Genomic DNA, 21,908 nt, shown 5'->3' on the forward strand with positions numbered 1-21,908 from the left:
AATAATAACAGTTATTGCCCTTTGATGTTTTTGCATGATGGAATTTTTTAGGGTTATACATGTATCTCAGATACAACATTTCAACATGAAATGTCATGGGTGTGTATAAACCAATTGTAGAAAGTGCCATGCACAAGAACCATAACCTTGCACATTCTTCACTAAGAGTTATTGCTCTTTGTTGTTTTTGTATGATGTAACTTTTCAAGGCTATATCTCAGATATGCTACAAAGATTTCAACACGAAACTTCATGAATGCAAAAGATATTAATGAGGAGAAATGCAATTCATATTAAATAACAATCAACCTACTATTAATTATTTTTATGCCCCCGGTAGGGTGGCATATAGCAGTTGAACTGTCGGTCAGTGTGTCAGTCAGTATGTCAGTCTGTCCCGAAAAAAATTAACGTTGGCCATAACTTTTGCAATATTGAAGATAGCAACTTGATATTTGGCATGCATGTGCAGTGCTCCAGCTAGGCCTAAATCGAAGGGCGCCGCGCCCTGCCATCCCAAACCTCCCCCCTGCCCGCCCGAACGTCCGCCCTGCCCCTCCCCTCAAAAAAAAAAAATTAAAAAAAAAATTTTTTTTTTTTTTTTTTTTTACATATGATCATTCATAAATCTCTTGTTACATTGTAATTAGTTTAATCCTCATTGTAGACATTATATTTGAATGGTTTAATAATAATGGGAATAATACAATTATTTATAACATATAAATTAACATGCAATAGAAAGCATTCAAGAAACACCTGCGCGCTCGAACGTGCCCTTTTCACAAAATACTGCGCGTCGAAAGTGCCCTTTTCACAAAATACTGCGCGTCGAAAGTGCCCTTTTGAAAAAAAAGCCACCCTGCCCTTTTCAATTTTAGCTGGAGCACTGCATGTGTATCTCATGAAGCTGCACATTTTTAGTGGTGGAAGTTCAAGGTCAAGGTCATCCTTCAAGGTCAAAGGTCAAAAAAAAAAAAAAAATTCAAAGCGGAGCAATAGGGGACATTGTGTTTCTGACTAACACATCTCTTGTTTATAATTATACGGTATATCAAGGGATTTGCACCCATCCATAAACAAAATTTATTTAGCTGGGGATATCAATTCAACAAATTTGCTTGTTTGCTCTATTCATTCAGTCAAATACTGATCTAGTCTAATCTCTATTTTCTGGCAAAATTATTTTAATAATTGTATTTTCAAGAGGGAAATATCAATGGTAATGTTAAAACTAAGATTTAAGGACCCTCCCCTTCAAAGAAGGCAGTGTATAGGAGTTACAGCTGTCTCCCTTTCCTCAAAGGTCAAGGTCACACTTAGAGGTCAAAGATCATTTTAGTCATTAAGCAGCTTGTCTCAGCCATAACTTTGATGTATTGATGGATTTTTAGCTCGACTATTATATATGAAATATATATAGTGGAGCTATCCTACTCACCCCGGCGTCGGCATCTGTGTCTGCGTGCAAATGTGAAAGTTTTCGTACTACCCCCAAATATTTTCTTTCTCCCTTCACATATTGCTTCATATTTTGCATACTTGTTTACCAACATGACCCCAACCTATAAACAAGAGCAGACAACTCTATCAAGCATTTTGTCATAATTATGGCCCCTTTTCCACTTAGAATATGCAGCAAATGTTAAAGTTTTCGTACTACCCCCATTTATTTTCATTGTCCCTTGACATATTGCTTTTATATTTTGCATACTTGTTTACCAGCATCACCCCAATCTATAAACAAGAGCAGACAACTCTATCAAGCATTTTGTCATAATTATTGCCCCTTTTATACTTAGAATATGCATATTATTGATAAATCTATGTTAAAGTTTGCGTACTACCCCCAAATATTTCCTATATCCTTTGACATATTGCTTTTATATGTTGCAAACTTGTTTACCAACATGCCCCCAACCTATAAACAAGAGCAGACCACTGTATCAAGCATTTTGACATAATTATGGCCCCTTTTACACTTAGATAATTGAACATTTTGCTTAAATTGCCATAACTTCTTTATTTATGATCACATTTTATTATTACTTTGACAAAACAACACTTACCTTAATACCACAATGGATTCCACCCAACAATACCCCACGCCCCTACCAGAATCCCTTCCCCCCCCCAACCTCACCCCCCACATTTTTTTTTAAACATCATCTTATAAATTACCACACCCCACATTATACTCCCCTCTCAACCCCCCCTACCCCCCCTACCCCCCTCTACCCCCCCTACCCCCCCCCCCCAAAAAAAAAAATTTTTTTTTTTGTTTAAACATCTAATAAATTACCACACCCCACATTATACCCCCCTCTCACCCCCCCCCCAACCCCCCTACCCCCCCCCCCCAATTTTTTTTTTTTTTTTTTTAACATCATCTTATCAATTACCACACCCCACATTATACCCCCCTCTCACCCCAACCCCCCTACCCCCCACCCCCCCCCCCAAAAAAAAAAAGACATAATTATGGCCCCTTTTACACTTAGATAATTGAACATTTTGCTTAAATTGCCTTAACTTCTTTATTTATGATCACATTTTATTATTACTTTGACAAAACAACACTTACCTGAATACCACAATGGATTCCACCCAAACAATACCCCACGCCCCTACCAGAATCCCTCCCCCCCCCCCAACCACGACCCCCCCCATTTTTTTTTTAAACATCATCTAATAAATTACCACTCCCCACATTATACCCCCCTCTCACCCCCCCTACCCCCCCCACCCCCCTACCCCCCCTCCCCCCACCCCACCCCCCCCCCAATTTCCCTTTCCTCAAAGGTCAAGGTCACACTTAGAGGTCAAAGATCATTTTAGTCATTAAGCAGCTTGTCTCAGCCATAATTTTGATGTATTGATGGATTTTTAGCTCGACTATTATATATGAAATATATATAGTGGAGCTATCCTACTCACCCCCGGCGTCGGCATCTGTGTCTGCGTGCAAATGTGAAAGTTTTCGTACTACCCCCAAATATTTTCTTTCTCCCTTCACATATTGCTTCATATTTTGCATACTTGTTTACCAACATGACCCCAACCTATAAACAAGAGCAGACAACTCTATCAAGCATTTTGTCATAATTATGGCCCCTTTTCCACTTAGAATATGCAGCAAATGTTAAAGTTTTCGTACTACCCCCATTTATTTTCATTGTCCCTTGACATATTGCTTTTATATTTTGCATACTTGTTAACCAGCATCACCCCAATCTATAAACAAGAGCAGACAACTCTGTCAAGCATTTTGTCATAATTATTGCCCCTTTTATACTTAGAATATGCATATTATTGATAAATCTATGTTAAAGTTTGCGTACTACCCCAAATATTTCCTATATCCTTTGACATATTGCTTTTATATGTTGCAAACTTGTTTACCAACATGCCCCCAACCTATAAACAAGAGCAGACCACTGTATCAAGCATTTTGACATAATTATGGCCCCTTTTACACTTAGATAATTGAACATTTTGCTTAAATTGCCATAACTTCTTTATTTATGATCACATTTTATTATTACTTTGACAAAACAACACTTACCTGAATACCACAATGGATTCCACCCAAACAATACCCCACGCCCCTACCAGAATCCCTTCCCCCCCCCAACCTCACCCCCCACATTTTTTTTTTAAACATCATCTTATAAATTACCACACCCCACATTATACTCCCCTCTCAACCCCCCCTACCCCCCCTACCCCCCCTCTACCCCCCCTACCCCCCCCCCCAAAAAAAAAATTTTTTTTTTTTTTACACATCTAATAAATTACCACACCCCACATTATACCCCCCCTCTCACACCCCCCCCAACCCCCCTACCCCCCCCCCCCCCCCCCAATTTTTTTTTTTTTTTTTTTAAACATCATCTTATCAATTACCACACCCCACATTATACCCCCCTCTCACCCCAACCCCCCTACCCCCCACCCCCCCCCAAAAAAAAAAAAAAAGACATAATTATGGCCCCTTTTACACTTAGATAATTGAACATTTTGCTTAAATTGCCTTAACTTCTTTATTTATGATCACATTTTATTATTACTTTGACAAAACAACACTTACCTGAATACCACAATGGATTCCACCCAAACAATACCCCACGCCCCTACCAGAATCCCTTCCCCCCCCCCCCCAACCACGACCCCCCCCCCCCATTTTTTTTTTAAACATCATCTAATAAATTACCACACCCCACATTATACCCCCCTCTCACCCCCCCCTACCCCCCCACCCCCCTACCCCCCCCCTCCCCCCACCCCACCCCCCCCCCCCAATTTCCCTTTCCTCAAAGGTCAAGGTCACACTTAGAGGTCAAAGATCATTTTAGTCATTAAGCAGCTTGTCTCAGCCATACTTTGATGTATTGATGGATTTTTAGCTCGACTATTATATATGAAATATATATAGTGGAGCTATCCTACTCACCCCGGCGTCGGCATCTGTGTCTGCGTGCAAATGTGAAAGTTTTCGTACTACCCCAAATATTTTCTTTCGCCCTTCACATATTGCTTCATATTTTGCATACTTGTTTACCAACATGACCCCAACCTATAAACAAGAGCAGACAACTCTATCAAGCATTTTGTCATAATTATGGCCCCTTTTCCACTTAGAATATGCAGCAAATGTTAAAGTTTTCGTACTACCCCATTTATTTTCATTGTCCCTTGACATATTGCTTTTATATTTTGCATACTTGTTTACCAGCATCACCCCAATCTATAAACAAGAGCAGACAACTCTATCAAGCATTTTGTCATAATTATTGCCCCTTTTATACTTAGAATATGCATATTATTGATAAATCTATGTTAAAGTTTGCGTACTACCCCAAATATTTCCTATATCCTTTGACATATTGCTTTTATATGTTGCAAACTTGTTTACCAACATGCCCCCAACCTATAAACAAGAGCAGACCACTGTATCAAGCATTTTGACATAATTATGGCCCCTTTTAACACTTAGATAATTGAACAATTTGCTTAAATTGCCATAACTTCTTTATTTATGATCACATTTTATTATTACTTTGACAAAACAACACTTACCTGAATACCACAATGGATTCCACCCAAACAATACCCCACGCCCCTACCAGAATCCCTTCCCCCCCCCAACCTCACCCCCCACATTTTTTTTTTAAAACATCATCTTATAAATTACCACACCCCACATTATACTCTCCCTCTCAACCCCCCGTACCCCCCCTACCCCCCTCTAACCACCCCTACCCCCCCCCCAAAAAAAAAAAATTTTTTTTTTGTTTAAAACATCTAATAAATTACCACACACCCACATTATACCCCCTCTCACACCACCCCCCCCCCCCCAACCCCCGTACCCCCCTCCAATTTTTTTTTTTTTTTTTTTAACATCATCTTATCAATTACCACACCCCACATTATACCCCCCTCTCACCCCAACCCCCCTACCCCCACCCCCCCCCCCCAAAAAAAAGACATAATTATGGCCCCTTTTACACTTAGATAATTGAACATTTTGCTTAAATTGCCTTAACTTCTTATTTATGATCACATTTTATTATTACTTTGACAAAACAACACTTACCTGAATACCACAATGGATTCCACCCAAACAATACCCCACGCCCCTACCAGAATCCCTTCCCCCCCCCAACCACGACCCCCCCCCCATTTTTTTTTTAAACATCATCTAATAAATTACCACACACCCACATTATACCCCCCTCTCACCCCCCCCCTACCCCCCCCACCCCCCTACCCCCCCTCCCCCCACCCCACCCCCCCCCAATTTTTTTTTTTTTAAACATCATCTAATAAATTACCCCATCCCACATATTACCCCCCCTCTCACCCCCCTACCCCCCCTGCCCCCCCCCAAAATTTTTTTATTATTTTTTTTTCTTTTTGAAAGATCATCTAATAAATTATTTAATATAAACAATTTCCCCATGATGGCTAACCTTATACTGTCAAGCACTCGAATAGTCGAGCGCACTGTCCTCTGTCACCTCTTGTTAACTAACTTGGCACAAATGTAAGCCTTTATTAAATTATTTACCTGGTGTAGTACTCGTCTGCTGAACTCAAAGGTCCAAGTCCCACTTTGAATTCATAGATCGATTTTGACCATGAAACAGTTGACCATAACAGTGCCATATACTGATGGATTGGAAAATGAATCTGCACAAATGTAAAAGATCATGAGATACATGTAATGTGTTGCATTGAACACCAGTATCTGTACCGTAAAAGTCAAGGTCATACTTAGAGGTAAGAGGTCAAATATGCAAATTCTTTTCTCAGCCATACATTTGCCATATATTGATGGATGTTAAAATAACTTAGTAACACAAATGCAAAATATCATAAGATGTCATGTTGATTGTAATACCCCTCTTCTTTTTATTTAGAGGTACTATTTGAAAACAAAAAAATAAATTTGTGAGCATCTGTATCCTAGCGACAAATGTCAGTGTATTGTTGTAAGTTGTATTTGTTGTGTGTATAATTAATATTATTGTCCAGTTTTTCACCTGGATTTGCTTCTGATAAAAATTATTAAGAAATTGATGAATGCCAATCTGAATGCATATGGTTTATGTAGCAAGCGGCCCCACAATACAGCTGGAGGAGGAGGACTGCCAGAATGAGTTCATCAAACAGTACCTGGCCAAGCAGAAACAGCTCATTGAGAATGCTGAGAGCTCAAGTAGGTCACCATTGTGTGCTCAAGTACTGAGACTACTGTGGTCAATGAATTAGACAAGCTGTATTGGTCATCACACTGTGGTCAATGACTAAGGCAATCTGTAAAGGTCACCAAACTGTGGTCAATGACTTAGGCAATCTGTGTAGGTCACCACTCTGTGGTAAATGACTAAGGCAATCTGTGTAGGTCACCACTCTGTGGTCAATGACTAAGGCAATCTGTATAGGTCACCACACTGTGGTCAATGACTAAGGCAATCTGTATAGGTCACTACACTATGGTCAATGACTAAGGCATTATGTGTAGGTCACCACACTGTGGTCAATGACAAAGGCAATCTGTGTAGGTCACCACACTGTGGTCAATGACTAAGGCAATCTGTGTAGGTCACCACACTGTGGCCAATGACTAAGGCAATCTGTGTAGGAACCACACTGTGATCAATGACTAAGACAATCTGTATAGGTCACCACACTGTGGTCATTGACTAAGGCAATCTGTATAGGTCACCACACTGTGGTCAATGACTAAGGCAATCTGTGTAGGTCACCACACTGTGGTTAATGACTGAGGCAATCTGTGTTGGTCAGCACACTGTGGTCAATGACTAAGGCAATCTGTGTAGGTCACCACACTGTGGTCCATTACTAAGGCAATCTGTGTAGGTCACCACACTGTGGTATATTACTAAGGCAATCTGTGTAGGTCACCACACTGTGGTCAAGGACTTAGACAATCTGTGTAGGTCACCACAATGTGGTCAATTACTAAGACAATCTGTATAGCTCACCACACTGTGGTCAATGACTAAGACAATCTGTGTAGGTCACCACCCTGTGGTTAATGACTCAGACAATCTGTGTAGGTCACCACCCTGTGGTCAATGACTAAGACAATCTGTGTAGGTCACCACACTGTGGTCAATGACTAAGGCAATCTGAATAGCTCACCACACTGTAGTAAAAGACTATGACAATCTGTGTAGGTCACCACACTGTGGTCAATGACTAAGGTAATCTGTGTAGGTCACCACACGGCACACTGTGGTCAATGACTAAGACAATCTGTATAGGTCACCACACTGTTGTCAATTACTAAGACAATCTGTGTAGGTCACCACAATGTGGTCAATTACTAAGACAATCTGTATCCACACTGTGGTCATTGACTAAGGCAATCTGTATAGGTCACCACACTGTGGTCAATGACTAAGGCAATCTGTGTAGGTCACCACCCTGTGGTCAATGACTAAGGCAATCTGTATAGGTCACCACACTGTTGTCAATTACTAAGGCAATCTGTATAGCTCACCACACTGTGGTCAATGACTAAGGCAATCTGTGTAGGTCACCACCCTGTGGTCAATGACTAAGGCAATTTGTATAGGTCACCACACTGTTGTCAATTACTAAGACAATCTGTGTATGTCACCACAATATGGTCAATTACTAAGACAATCTGTATAGCTCACCACACTGTGGTCAATGACTAACACAATCTGTGTAGGTCACCACCCTGTGGTCAATGACTAAGGCAATCTGTATAGGTCACCACACTGTAGTCAATTACTAAGGCAATCTGTATAGGTCACCACACTGTGTTTAATGACTAAGGCAATATGTATAGGTCACCACACTGTGGTTAATGACTTAGGCAATCTGTATAGGTCAACACACTGTGGTCAATGACTATGGCAATCTGTGTAGGTCACCACACTGTGGTCAATGACTAAGGCAATCTGTATAGGTCACCACAATGTTGTCCATGACTAAGGCAATCTGTGTAGGTAACCACACTGTGGTCAATGACTAAGACAATCTGGGTAGGTCACCACACTGTGGTCAATGACTAAGACAACATGTGTAGGTCACCCCACTGTGGTCAATGACTAAGGCAATCTGTGTAGGTCACCACATTGAGGTTCATGACTAAAGCAATCTGTATAGGTCACCTCAATGTGGTCAATAACTAAGGCAATCTGTATAGATCACCAAACTGTGGTCAATGACTAAGGCAATCTGTATAGGTCACCACACTGTGGTCCATGACTAAGGCAATCTGTATAGATCACCACCCTGTGGTCAATGACTAAGGCAATATGTGTAGGTCATCACTCTGTGGTCAATGACTAAGGCAATCTGTATAAGTCACCACACTGTGATCAATGACTAAGACAATCTGTATAAGTCACCACACTGTGGTCAATGACTAAGACAATCTGTGTAGGTCACCACACTGTGTTCATTGACTGAGGCAATCTGTGTAGGCACCACACTGTGGTCCATAACTTAGGCAATCTGTATAGGTCACCACCCCGTGGTCAATGACTAAAGAAATCTGTGTAGGTCACCACACTGTGGTCAATGACTAAGGCAATCTGTTTAGGCCACCACACTGTGGTCAATGACTAAGGCAATCTGTGTAGGTAACCACACTGTGGTTAATGACTAGGCAATCTGTTAAGGTCACCACACTGTGGTCCATGACTAAGGCAATCTGTTTAGGTCACCACACTGTGTTTAATCACTAAGCTAATCTGTAAAGGTCACCACCCTGTGGTCAATAACTAAGGCAATCTGTGTAGGTCACTACACTGTGGTCAATGACTAAGGCAATCTGTGTAGGTCACCACACTGTGGTCAATGAGTAAGGTAATCAGTGTAGGTCACCACTCTGTGGTCAATGACTTAGGCAATCTGTTTAGGTAACCACACTGTGGTCAATTACAAAGGCATTCTGTATAGGTCACCACACTGTGGTCGATGACTAAGGCAATCTGTAAAGGTCAATACCCTGTGGTCAATGACTAGGGCAATCTGTATAGGTCACCACACTGTGGTCCATAACTTAGACAATCTGTGAAAGTCACCACACGGTGGTAAATGACTAAGGCTATCTGTATAGGTCACCACACTGTGGTCATTGACTAAGGCAATCTGTTTGGGTCACCACACTGTGGTCAATGACTTAGGCAATCTGTATAGGGCACCACACTGTGGTCAATGACTAAGACAATCTGTATAGGTCACCACACTGTGGTCAATGACTAAGGCAATCTGTGTAGGCACCACACTGTGGTCAATGACTAAGGCAATCTGTATAGGTCACCACACTGTGGTCCATGACTAAGGCAATCTGTGTAGGTCACCACACTGTGGTCAATGACTAAGGCAATCTGTGTAGGTCACCACACTGTGGTCAATGACTAAGGCAATCTGTATAGGTCACTACACTGTGGTCAATGACTAAGGCAATCTGTGTAGGTCACCTCACCGTGTTCAATCACTAAGCTAATCTGTAAAGGTCACTACACTGTGGTCAATGACTTAGGCAATCTGTATAGGGCACCACACTGTGGTCAATGACTAAGACAATCTGTATAGGTCACCACACTGTGGTCAATGACTAAGGCAATCTGTGTAGGCACCACACTGTGGTCAATGACTAAGGCAATCTGTATAGGTCACCACACTGTGGTCCATGACTAAGGCAATCTGTGTAGGTCACCACACTGTGGTCAATGACTAAGGCAATCTGTGTAGGTCACCACACTGTGGTCAATGACTAAGGCAATCTGTATAGGTCACTACACTGTGGTCAATGACTAAGGCAATCTGTGTAGGTCACCTCACCGTGGTCAATAACTAAGGCAATCTGTATACGTCACCAAACTGTGGTCAATGACTTAGGCAATCTTTATAGGTCACCACACTGTGGTCCATGACTAAGGCAATCTGTACAGATCACCACCCTGTGGTCAATAACTAAGGCAATCTGTATAAGTCACCACACTGTGATCAATGACTAAGACAATCTGTATAGGTCACCACACTGTGGTCATTGACTGAAGCAATCTGATTAGGCCACCACACTGTGGTCAATGACTAAGGCAATCTGTGTAGAAAACTACACTGTGGTTAATGACTAGGCAATCTGTTAAGGTAATTACACTGTGGTCCATGACTAAGGCAGTCTGTTTAGGTCACCACACTGTGTTCAATCACTAAGCTAATCTGTAAAGGTCACTACACTGTGGTCAATGACTAAGGCAATCTGTGTAGGTCACCACACTGTGGTCAATGACTAAGGCAATCTGTATAGGTCACCACACAGTGGTCCATGACTAAGGCAATCTGTTAAGGCCACTACCCTGTGGTCAATGACTAGGGCAATCTGTATAGGTCACCACACTGTGGTCCATGACTTAGACAATCTGTGAAAGTCACCACACTGTGGTCCATGACTAAGGCTATCTGTATAAGTCACCACACTGTGGTCAATGACTTAGACAATCTGTGTAGATCACAACCCTGTGGTCAATGACTAAGGCAATCTGTATTGACCACAACCCTGTTGTCTATGACTAAGACAATCTGTATAGGTCACCACACTGTGGTCCATGACTAAGGCAATCTGTATAGATCACCATACTGTGGTCAATGACTAAGGCAAGCTGTATAGATCACCACACTGTGGTCATTGACTAAAACAATCCGTAAAGGTCACCACACTGTGGTCAATGACTAAGGCAATCTGTATAGGTCACCACACTGAGGTCAATGACTAAGGTAATCTGTGTAGGTCACCACTCTGTGGTCAATGACTAAGTCAATCTGTATAGGTCACCACACTGTGGTCAATGACTAAGGCAATCTGTATAGGTCACCACACTGTGGTCCATGACTAAGGCAATCTGTGTAGGTCACCACACTGTGGTCAATGACTAAGGCAATCTGTGTAGGTCACCACACTGTGGTCAATGACTAAGGCAATCTGTATAGGTCACTACACTGTGGTCAATGACTAAGGCAATCTGTGTAGGTCACCTCACTGTGGTCAATAACTAAGGCAATCTGTATACGTCACCAAACTGTGGTCAATGACTTAGGCAATCTTTATAGGTCACCACACTGTGGTCCATGACTAAGGCAATCTGTACAGATCACCACCCTGTGGTCAATGACTAAGGCAATCTGTATAAGTCACCACACTGTGATCAATGACTAAGACAATCTGTATAGGTCACCACACTGTGGTCATTGACTGAAGCAATCTGATTAGGCCACCACACTGTGGTCAATGACTAAGGCAATCTGTGTAGAAAACTACACTGTGGTTAATGACTAGGCAATCTGTTAAGGTAATTACACTGTGGTCCATGACTAAGGCAGTCTGTTTAGGTCACCACACTGTGTTCAATCACTAAGCTAATCTGTAAAGGTCACTACACTGTGGTCAATGACTAAGGCAATCTGTGTAGGTCACCACACTGTGGTCAATGACTAAGGCAATCTGTATAGGTCACCACACAGTGGTCCATGACTAAGGCAATCTGTTAAGGACACTACCCTGTGGTCAATGACTAGGGCAATCTGTATAGGTCACCACACTGTGGTCCATGACTTAGACAATCTGTGAGAGTCACCACACTGTGGTCCATGACTAAGGCTATCTGTATAAGTCACCACACTGTGGTCAATGACTTAGACAATCTGTGTAGATCACAACCCTGTGGTCAATGACTAAGGCAATCTGTATAGACCACAACCCTGTTGTCTATGACTAAGACAATCTGTATAGGTCACCACACTGTGGTCCATGACTAAGGCAATCTGTATAGATCACCATACTGTGGTCAATGACTAAGGCAATCTGTATAGATCACCACACTGTGGTCAATGACTAAAACAATCCGTAAAGGTCACCACACTGTGGTCAATGACTAAGGCAATCTGTATAGCTCACCACACTGAGGTCAATGACTAAGGTAATCTGTGTAGGTCACCACTCTGTGGTCAATGACTAAGTCAATCTGTATAGGTCACCACACTGAGGTCAATGACTTAGGCAATCTGTGTAGGTCACCACACTGTGGTCAATGACTATGGCAATCTGTATAGGTCACCACACTGTTGTCAATTACTAAGGCATTCTGTGTAGGTCACCACACTGTGGTCAATGACTTAGGCAATCTGTGTAGGTCACCACACTCTGGTCAATGACTAAGGCAATCTGTGTAGGTCACCACACTGTGGTCAATTACTAAGGCAATCTGTATAGGTCACCACACTGTGGTCCATGACTAAGGCAATCTGTATAGGCCACCACACTGAGGTCAATAACTACGGCAATCTGTGTAGGTCACCACACTGTGGTCAATGACTAAGGCAATCTGTATTGGTCACCACACTCTGGTCAATGACTAAGGCAATCTCTGTTGGTGGGCACATTGACCTGGCATATTGGATCTTTACCCAACAAGTGAACACCAACACTTCCTAGTTTAAAAAAATGTCCGATTACTATTCATGTTAATAATCACCATGAAACTGTAGAAACAATTTGTTTGTGTTTCTGTGAATCAACACACATTTTTGCTGTTGTGTGCAATTTTGTTGTGTGCAATGTTTTGTAATAAAAGTCTCTGAAGTGAATTTAAGATATCGTTTAATAAAATTAAAGGCAAAAATTTAATTCAATTTGTTATTGTTTTCAATTGTAGTAATTGTTTGTATTATGAAAATGTAATATAATGGCAACTCTATTGTTTACTTACTTTGTGCCACAACATTTTTGGAAGCGGTTACTTGCACTTAGATCTGTTTAAATGGAGCAAAATATGCCCAAACATGTTGATTTTAGGTAGCATTTGTTTTGTGGATGATGATTGGCATTGTTTTCTTTAGAATCGTTGGAAATGGGCCTATACATGGACCCTCAGGATAGGGCAAAGAAGCCTTGTCAATAGACCACATTGTTTTATATCTAATCTTGATGAAACTTTGTCAGAATCTTTATCTTGACAATAAAGAGATTGAGTTTTTATATAGGTAACATGCTGCCAAATACGATCACCAGGTCAAATCTTAGAAAAGCCTTGATACCTCTCTAGAAGCCACATCTATGTCCTCAATCTTGACCACAATTAGCCAGAATGTTGATCTTGATACTATATAGGCCAAGTTTGTATATTTGTCATTTGTCCAAAATCAAGGTCACATGGTCAAATCTCGGAAAAAAAGAGGATCACTCTCGAATCTACATTTATTTCTCAATCTCGAAGAAATTTATTTACATTGTTTAGCTTAACAATTTTGAACCAATGTTTGAATCCCTGTCAATGGGACTAGAAAACTAGGTCACCAGGTCAAATCTTTGAAAATTGGTTCACCTTGATATTAGGTGAGCAATTTAGGTCATAGATGTGGAAAACAAATTCTGCTATATCACTAAAAAAGGAAATATGAAAAAATGAAACTGATATGGGGTTCAGAGTTTTAGAGCCCCCTTCAAAACACTGTATGTGCCCTTTTCCTGTTTAGTTCATTACTCTGCTTCGTTCTGACAGTGAACAGTTCCAGTCAGGAGAGTGACTCTGAGGACTCGCCCAAGAAACAAACCAAATCTCCAACCATGCGGTCCCCTCCCATAGAAATCTCACCTGAGAAACAACCAGGGAAGAATCAAGAGGTAACTATGACTGAGAATTGAAAGGAGCAATAATGTTAGGCTTCCAGCATCAACAGATGCCAGGAGGCATATTGTGGTTGGCCTGTCTGTTCGTTCATATTTTGTTTCGTACATAGATGTGAACCAAAATAACACTTTTTGTAGACTCTAGTATCCAATTGTTTATTCAACCAATATAAGGGTTTTGCTACAAAGCTTTGATAGCTGAATGGATGTTGTCTTTGAACAGTATCAACACACCCGCATCAGCTGACATGATTTTTACAGACATACTTATCAGGGGTGTGATTTTTCTGATGATCCGTGGATCAGGTTGTCCCAGGGTCATTTTTGAGATTCGCGTTTATTCTTAAAAAAAATTGGGGAGATGGTACGACCGATTATGCAGACGTATTTCATAAGCGGCCCGAAATATCTGCGGCCCGCAAAACCTCTCCGCATATTACACTGGTAAATTCTGCCTAAGCATTTTTGTAGCGAGCAATGTCATTGGCTTTTGTTTCCCAATCTTCCAATTTAATTGATCTTTTGAAATGTGTTTGGTATTTGTTGTTTTTTTGCAAATGGTGCTTTAGTGAAGCAAAAATAAAAATTGATTAAAGAACAAAAGAATCTCTCAAAATCTCGGAGATTTAAACATAAGTGAAAAACAAATTTTAATGGGAATGGTTAGATACAACAGTGGATAGAAATCAGAAAGCAATAACACTTCTGAATCGGTATGGAAGATGGAATGTCCTAGTGTCCTGGCAAGGCAAAATGTATTCCATGTGAATAAATCTTGAACTACGGATCACGTGGTAAAGTGTCGTTAGTTTAACACTGTGACAGTGTATACCATATTCAAAGGTAAAGACATTAACCTCAAATGAAGATTTCCGACATTGTTCACGGGGATTGGATCACATATTGTTTTGATCACTGTTTACCTTGGACAATAATTAATATGTAAAATGTGAAGTTAAAAAGGTTTTCATAAATTAATCTAGTTATGAAGTTTAAGAAAGTGTTTATTGTGTTTATTTAAATGCCTGTTTGAAGGTTGGTCATTGCATTATCCATGCGAATCGCGTAGTAAAAATCAGTCGACAGAATTCTCCTCCCCTGGGACTTCACCTCAATCACACCCTTATGGACTAATTCAGAAGGTGCAAAATGGTGGACCGAAAATGGTGTGCTTCTTAAAACATCTGTACGGGGTGTTACAAAGCTTTGATACTTGCTTTTATGTCGTCTATGAACACTCTTAACAAACCCATATCATTTTGAGCTGTTTTCGGAGAAAACCCGAGGTATTGTCATAGCCAGCTTGTCCGCCCTCTGCGTCATGCTAAAACCTTAACATTGGCTCTAAAATGAAAGTGCTTCCGCCTACAACTTTGCAACTTTATATGTAGCTGCACCTTGATGAGTTCTACACGCCACACCCATTTTTAGTCACATGTCAAGGTCACTGTGACCTCTAATATAAAAAAAATTCTTTTGACAAGCCTTCATTTATTCAAAACTGCACCCGCAGCCAAGCGTTGGCACCTGCTTTGTGGTGCTCTTGTTTCTCATTGTGACCTTGACATTGACATACTTATGTTCTTTGACTTATTTTAATCAGCCTATGGATTGTACTGACAAGGCATCAATTGGGGCACATGTGTTAATTTAACGCAGCATCTTTTTGTAATTATTGTTTTTCAGGCAGAAGTTTTCTGTTATTATTCTTATTTTTGTAGTGTGAGATTTGGGATGCTAAAAAGTGTTCCCAAAATACAATTTTGTCTTAAAATATGGAAACGCATGGCAATGTTCCTAATTCATTTCATGTTCCTGTATTCCAGTGCATGATGTATTTACCTATGAATTATATCATATGCTTGTAAATACTACGCTGTTTAGCATTGATTGCTAAAGGATATGTTTGCCATGAATTTAAAGTTATTTGATTGTTTGTCTTTCTTTTTATGCTCCCCGAAAATTTTCGGGCTGCATATAGTTTGAAGTTCGTTACTTCCTTCCTTCCGTCACACTTTTGTTACAGTTTCTCATAGTGCCTTCAATATTTTAAAGATCTCTTACATATCTGGCATTTGGGTACCTTGCATGGACCTCTACCTTTTGATGAGGTTTGAGGTCACTGGGGTCAAGATCAAGGTCACCGAGGCTAATAAGAGATTTTTCCGTCTCAATTTTATTACATTTTCTCATAGCACCTTCAATATTTTTCCGATTTCTTACATATTTGGCATCTAGGTACCTTTCATGAACCTCTAGACTACCTTTTGGTGAGGTTTGAGGTCACTGGGGTCAAGGTCACCAAGGCTAATAATAGATTTTTCCGTCACAATTTTGTTACAGTTTCTTATAGCGCCTTCAATATTTTACCGTTCTCTTACATATGTGGCGTGTAGGTACCTTGCATGGACCTCTGCCTTCTGATGAGGTTTGAGGTCAATGGAGTCAAGGTCACGGAGGCTAAAAATAGATTTTTTCCGTCACAATTTTGTTACAGTTTCTCATAGCGCCTTCAATACTTTACCGATCTCTTACATATTTTGCATGTAGATACCTTGCATGCACCTCAACCTTTTGATGAGGTTTGAGGTCACTGGGGTCAAGGTCATCGAGGCTAATAATAGATTTTTTTAGGTGGTTATTAACACATAGATTGACAAAGCGCATTAACGGGGAGCATCCATCAGTTTCACTGATATTCTTGTTTTACAAAAAAATATTTAAAGGTTATACTTAAACCATAAACTAAGACTTAATACAGGTTGTTGCACCAACAAGTTAGATTGTAATTGTGAACAGCCAATGTCTTAAAAAGTTCTTCTAACGAAACTAACAGGCTTATGATCAACTTCATGAACATTGCTAACAAAGGTGATTAAATTTAAAATCTGGCTAACAAACTGTTATTATTCATCCCATTTTTCCTTAAGATAAATGAATACCTACGTTACATGTTGAGAACCATGACTATTTTCATAGGTAGAAGATGAAGACACAGCTAATGAAAAGAAGCCCAGAGTGGAGGAAACTGCCCTAACCAGACACACTTCTAGGCGGATAGCTAGGATTGAACTAGAAACCAGGTAACTGCAGAAAAATCACAGAAGAATGAGTCTTTTTTAATCAAGGAATTATTTGGAAGATATTCATGCTATGCATGTAATACAAAAATACAGACTGTAATGTTATCATTTGGTCATGTTATTAAAACTTGTCACAAATGTTAACCATGTCGAAATGACGTGTTGCATTTACAATTGAGTATCTTTAGCTCAAAAGTCGTGGTCACTCTTAAAGGTAAATGCTCAAATATGAGCATCATAAATCTTATGCTGATGGTTACTTCTTCATCAATAAATCCAAACAACTTGCCCCAACCATTTGCTGTTTGTTAGCAACGTGTTGCATACATGGCCAGTGTCATGAGCTCAAAGGTCAAGGTCAATAACTCAGTCTTTAAAGGTCATTGTTTAGAATACAGGCATGATGTAGCTCTTGGAGGCTGTAACTTCATTATTTAAAGTTCTACTTAAGAATAATTGTGGTGATATTTGCGTTCCATTAAGTACATAAACTCTTTTTTTATGCTCCAGGTAGGGTGGCATATAGCATTTAAACTGTCTTGTCAGTCCGTCTGTCAGTCTGTGTGTCCGTCCGAAAACTTTAACATTGGCCATAACTTTTGCAATATTGAAGATAGCAACTTTATATTTGGCATTCATGTGCATCTCATGGAGCTGCACATTTTGAGTGGTGAAAGGTCAAGGTCATCCTTCAAGGTCAAAGGTCAAATATATGGCATCAAAGCGGTGCAGTAGGGGGCATTGTGTTTCTTACAAGCGCATCTCTTGTTTGTAATGTTATTTTTGAGTTTGTCAGATGTATTTGGAAATGTTGTCAATTTTTTTGCATAAGGTTACTCAAAGCCCAACTTATGAACTCTGAAGGGTATTTGCTAGTGTAAAGGGTACTAGCTAAAAAAATCCTCATCTGGAAACTTTCTCTCTCATTTGTTCACCAGTTCTATAAGCTTGTTGATGTTCTGTTTAACTATGACCTGCAGTGGAGGGGAGAAGACTGGCAGCTCTGACAGGCCATCCAGGCGTAGTCTTACCAGGAGCTCACAGTCCACGGGGTCAGAGCAGGGACAGTATGGGGTGGACACAGGGGGTGAGTACAGGGGTCAGACAGGGATCAGCATGATGATAATGATGGTCATGGTGATTGTGATGGTGAAGATGACCATTGGCGGAGGGATATTATTTTGGCGTTGTCCGTCCGTCCATCCGTCCGTCGCCATATCTTGGAAGTGCTTTGGCGGATTTCATTGAAAATTGGTATGAGTATATATATAGATAAGAGAATGATGCACGCCAAATGGCATTGTACACCGTCTGTTAATAACGGAGTTATGGCCCTTTGTATCTTGAAAAATGCTTTTTTGAGTGTCAAATATAACACTTTTGTGTCCAGAAGCATATTGGCGGGGGATATCAATTCAACCAATTTGCTTGTTTACTTTGTTATGTTCCCATTAACATTTTTTACATACATGCATAATATAACAATAAACATGGTTATTTATGCAACAATAAAAGAAGCAAGGTTTTATGCATTATAAAAAAAGCATGCTAGAGTAACATACGCACATATAGTCACTATGATGCAAGCCTCTCTCAAGAAATTCACATTGTCTATGTTGAGTGACACACTGCAGGTTCCGGGGATGCTTCGGTAGTAGTTGAACAGGCCGGCAAAACAACAGAATATGAAAAACCTGTAAACAAAACAAAAAAAGAACCTGAGGGACTGAAAGAGGACCAGAAAGTGACCAAAGCTGAAGATGATTTGCCGTTTCAAGTGGATATTTCTTTGCAACAAAAATATGTCCAAGCAGATGGTAATTATTGGTTTTGAGAGCAAGAAATGTTTATTCATCCGCATAACATTTAATGTATTGATCAGGGTTTGGTAGAAAGTTACATGAAGAGCCATGATCAGTTGTTTGCTGGCAATGTGAATTCTCATATGACAAATATAGGACTAGGCATGAAGATGTTATTTCATATCATAGTTCCATTTCACACTCATGCCCTATTTGTTTTGCATTTTTTTTTTTATTTGGCAATTGAATATTGCAAAATATAATGAATTAAATAAAACACAATTTCTTTGTTTTCTAGAAAAGAAGGTCGGCAGGGGGGAACCTAAAGGCATCTATTTAATGTAAAATTTTCCTGACTTAATTAACACATTTTGCTGAGGAGGTTAATAAATGTGGTATTAAATGACAAGATGTGTCAGACCTTTTTATGCCCCCTTTCGAAGAAAAGGGGGTATATAGTTTTCACACTGTCCGTCAGTCTGTTTGTCTGTCTGCCAGTCTGTAAGTCTGTCACACTTCGTGTCCGCTCTCTAATTCAAATAGTTTTCATCCGATCTTTACGAAACTTGGTCAGAAGTTGTATCTAGACAAAATCTAGGTCAAGTTCGAATATGGGTCATGCTGGGTCAAAAACTAGGTCATGGGGTAGAAAAAACAAATCCAAGGGAAGTAATAAGCTTTAAATGGACATAATTATCTGACCTGCCAAATTATATATTTTTGTTAAATAAATCAAAGCAACGCAGTAGGTGGCATTATGTTTCTGACAAACACATCATGGTAAAGGTCAAGGTCATCCTTCAAGTTCTAAGGTCAAAAATACAAATCCAAGGGAAGTAATAAGCTTTAAAGGGAGAAAATTATTCAATATTGAACATAGCAACTTGATATTTGGCATGCATGTGTATCTCATGGAGCTGCACATTTTGAGTGGTGAATCTACAGTCACGGTAGTGGCTTTTAATTATTTGCTACTAAAAATAGAGATTTGTTAAGACAATTATTTTCAAGGGAAGTAATTTATATAATTATAAATCTCAGATTATATATTGCCTTACCAAGAATTTAAGTCCTTTTCACAGTTACTGTACAGATTTTTATTTTTTATAACTCAAATGATTGATTTGTCAAAGTTTTTTTTTTAATGATATAATTATCATTTCTTTCCTGTACTAATTTGTGAATAGTAGGGTTCATTACATACCTGTGGTCTTATGTCTATAGGTACATGATGAACTCTGGCTATGATCTCTTTGATAAACCACAGGCCTTGGTTGTAACATGCTTGTTAGTGACAAAACACTTATAAATTATAATGTTGACTGGCATGACATCACGTCACGTTGACAAATGCATTTTGTCCAAATGTTCTCATACACATTTTTCACCAAAGAAAAACTATTTAATTGTCCCCTACCGGTTTCACCGGAGGGGACTTATGGTTTGCGCTCTGTGTGTGAGTAAGTCAGTCTGTCTGTCCGTCACACTTTTCTGGATCCTGCAATAACTTTCAAAGTTCTTAATATTTTTTCATGAAACTTGCAACATGGATAGATGGCAATATGGACATTATGCACGTCATTTCATTTTGTTCCTTCGTAAAAAATTGTGGTTGCTATGGCAAAAAAAAATCTGAAAATGGTGGAATTTCTGACAATGGTGGAGCCGGTAGGGGACCATATTGCTTGACAATAGCCTTGTTTAAATGGTCATAATATTGGATTATGTTTATATGAGAAAAATTGTCTTTCTCAGTGTGATTAATACTTGTGTACAACTCATAAGGAGAAATATATTTGTGTTCAACATTTTTTATGCATTTACTTTAATTGTTTACATAGAAGTACAAAAGCAGTGGTGAAATACAAGATTTTAGCATACTGTCATTCAGATCTGTATTTTTGCAGTCAAAATAATCCCCTTTTTTTACTTTTGGACATCCAGATTGTCCACATAATTAATGACTTTAGTATCAACGTATATTATTTTTAAGTGTAAAAAAACTTAAAGTAATCATGGTTATGTTATTTACAGATGATATTAAAAAGTCATCATTAACAGTTAAAAATGACGGCCAAATGCAAACAAGCAGTGATTTAAGCGAAGAAGAAAAAATTCAGGCAAGCAATTTACCTAAAGAGGACACAAGGCAAACAACCAATGAGTTTAAAATAAACAACAATCAAGCAGCAGTTATAGAAGATAAGATGCAAACCAGCAGTGAGGCAACAGAAGGCAAGATGCAAATGAGTAATGAGTCAACAAAAGGATTAATTAAAGCTAGGGCAGAGTCAAAAGAAGAGAATACAGAATTAAGCACAGAATTGAAAGCACGTAAAGTTAGAACAAGTAGTGAGTTGAAAGAAGATTTAAAACCGCCTCAATTGTCCAAGGAAGCTGCAGCAAACATGGAACAAAAGTTGGAACCTGGAGTAGAGATGAGCATTATGAGATCTGGAAGGTCAGGGAGGACAGCTAGGTAACCCTAATTAAATACTATAGGAAATATATACTATTCAAAATTTGCTAAGGATCACTTTTAATGCCCTCAAAGGAGGGCATATACATGTAGTGATGGCACTGACCGTCTGTTCGTCTGTCTATCCGCCACACGTTGTGTTTAGGTTTAAAAAAATGCTCATAACTTCTATGTCTCTTCAGATTTTACATTCATATTTGGTATGCATGTATATATGGACAAGGCATTTCCATACGCACACAAATTTCGACCCCTTTGACCTTGAACTAAGGGTCCACGTTTAGGTTTCGAAAAATGTGTTTAGGATTCGAAAAATGCTCATAACTTCTATCAAAGCGTTTATC

At 39.6% G+C, this 21,908-nt stretch overlaps 1 protein-coding gene across 1 annotated transcript in view; it reads left to right on the plus strand.

The window, feature by feature from the left end:
• Nucleotides 1-21,908, plus strand: part of LOC127843973 (apoptotic chromatin condensation inducer in the nucleus-like) — a 64,523-nt gene that overhangs the window by 14,579 nt on the left and 28,036 nt on the right. Inside the window, exons 3-8 of the mRNA XM_052373899.1 lie at nucleotides 6,620-6,724; nucleotides 14,073-14,194; nucleotides 17,180-17,283; nucleotides 18,264-18,370; nucleotides 18,918-19,100; nucleotides 21,120-21,564. Coding sequence (XP_052229859.1) covers nucleotides 6,620-6,724; nucleotides 14,073-14,194; nucleotides 17,180-17,283; nucleotides 18,264-18,370; nucleotides 18,918-19,100; nucleotides 21,120-21,564 — 1,066 coding nt within the window. The remainder of the gene's footprint in view (nucleotides 1-6,619; nucleotides 6,725-14,072; nucleotides 14,195-17,179; nucleotides 17,284-18,263; nucleotides 18,371-18,917; nucleotides 19,101-21,119; nucleotides 21,565-21,908) is intronic.

The sequence above is a fragment of the Dreissena polymorpha genome, chromosome 9 (assembly GCF_020536995.1).
Source record: "Dreissena polymorpha isolate Duluth1 chromosome 9, UMN_Dpol_1.0, whole genome shotgun sequence".
In the NCBI taxonomy this organism is placed as follows: domain Eukaryota; kingdom Metazoa; phylum Mollusca; class Bivalvia; order Myida; family Dreissenidae; genus Dreissena; species Dreissena polymorpha.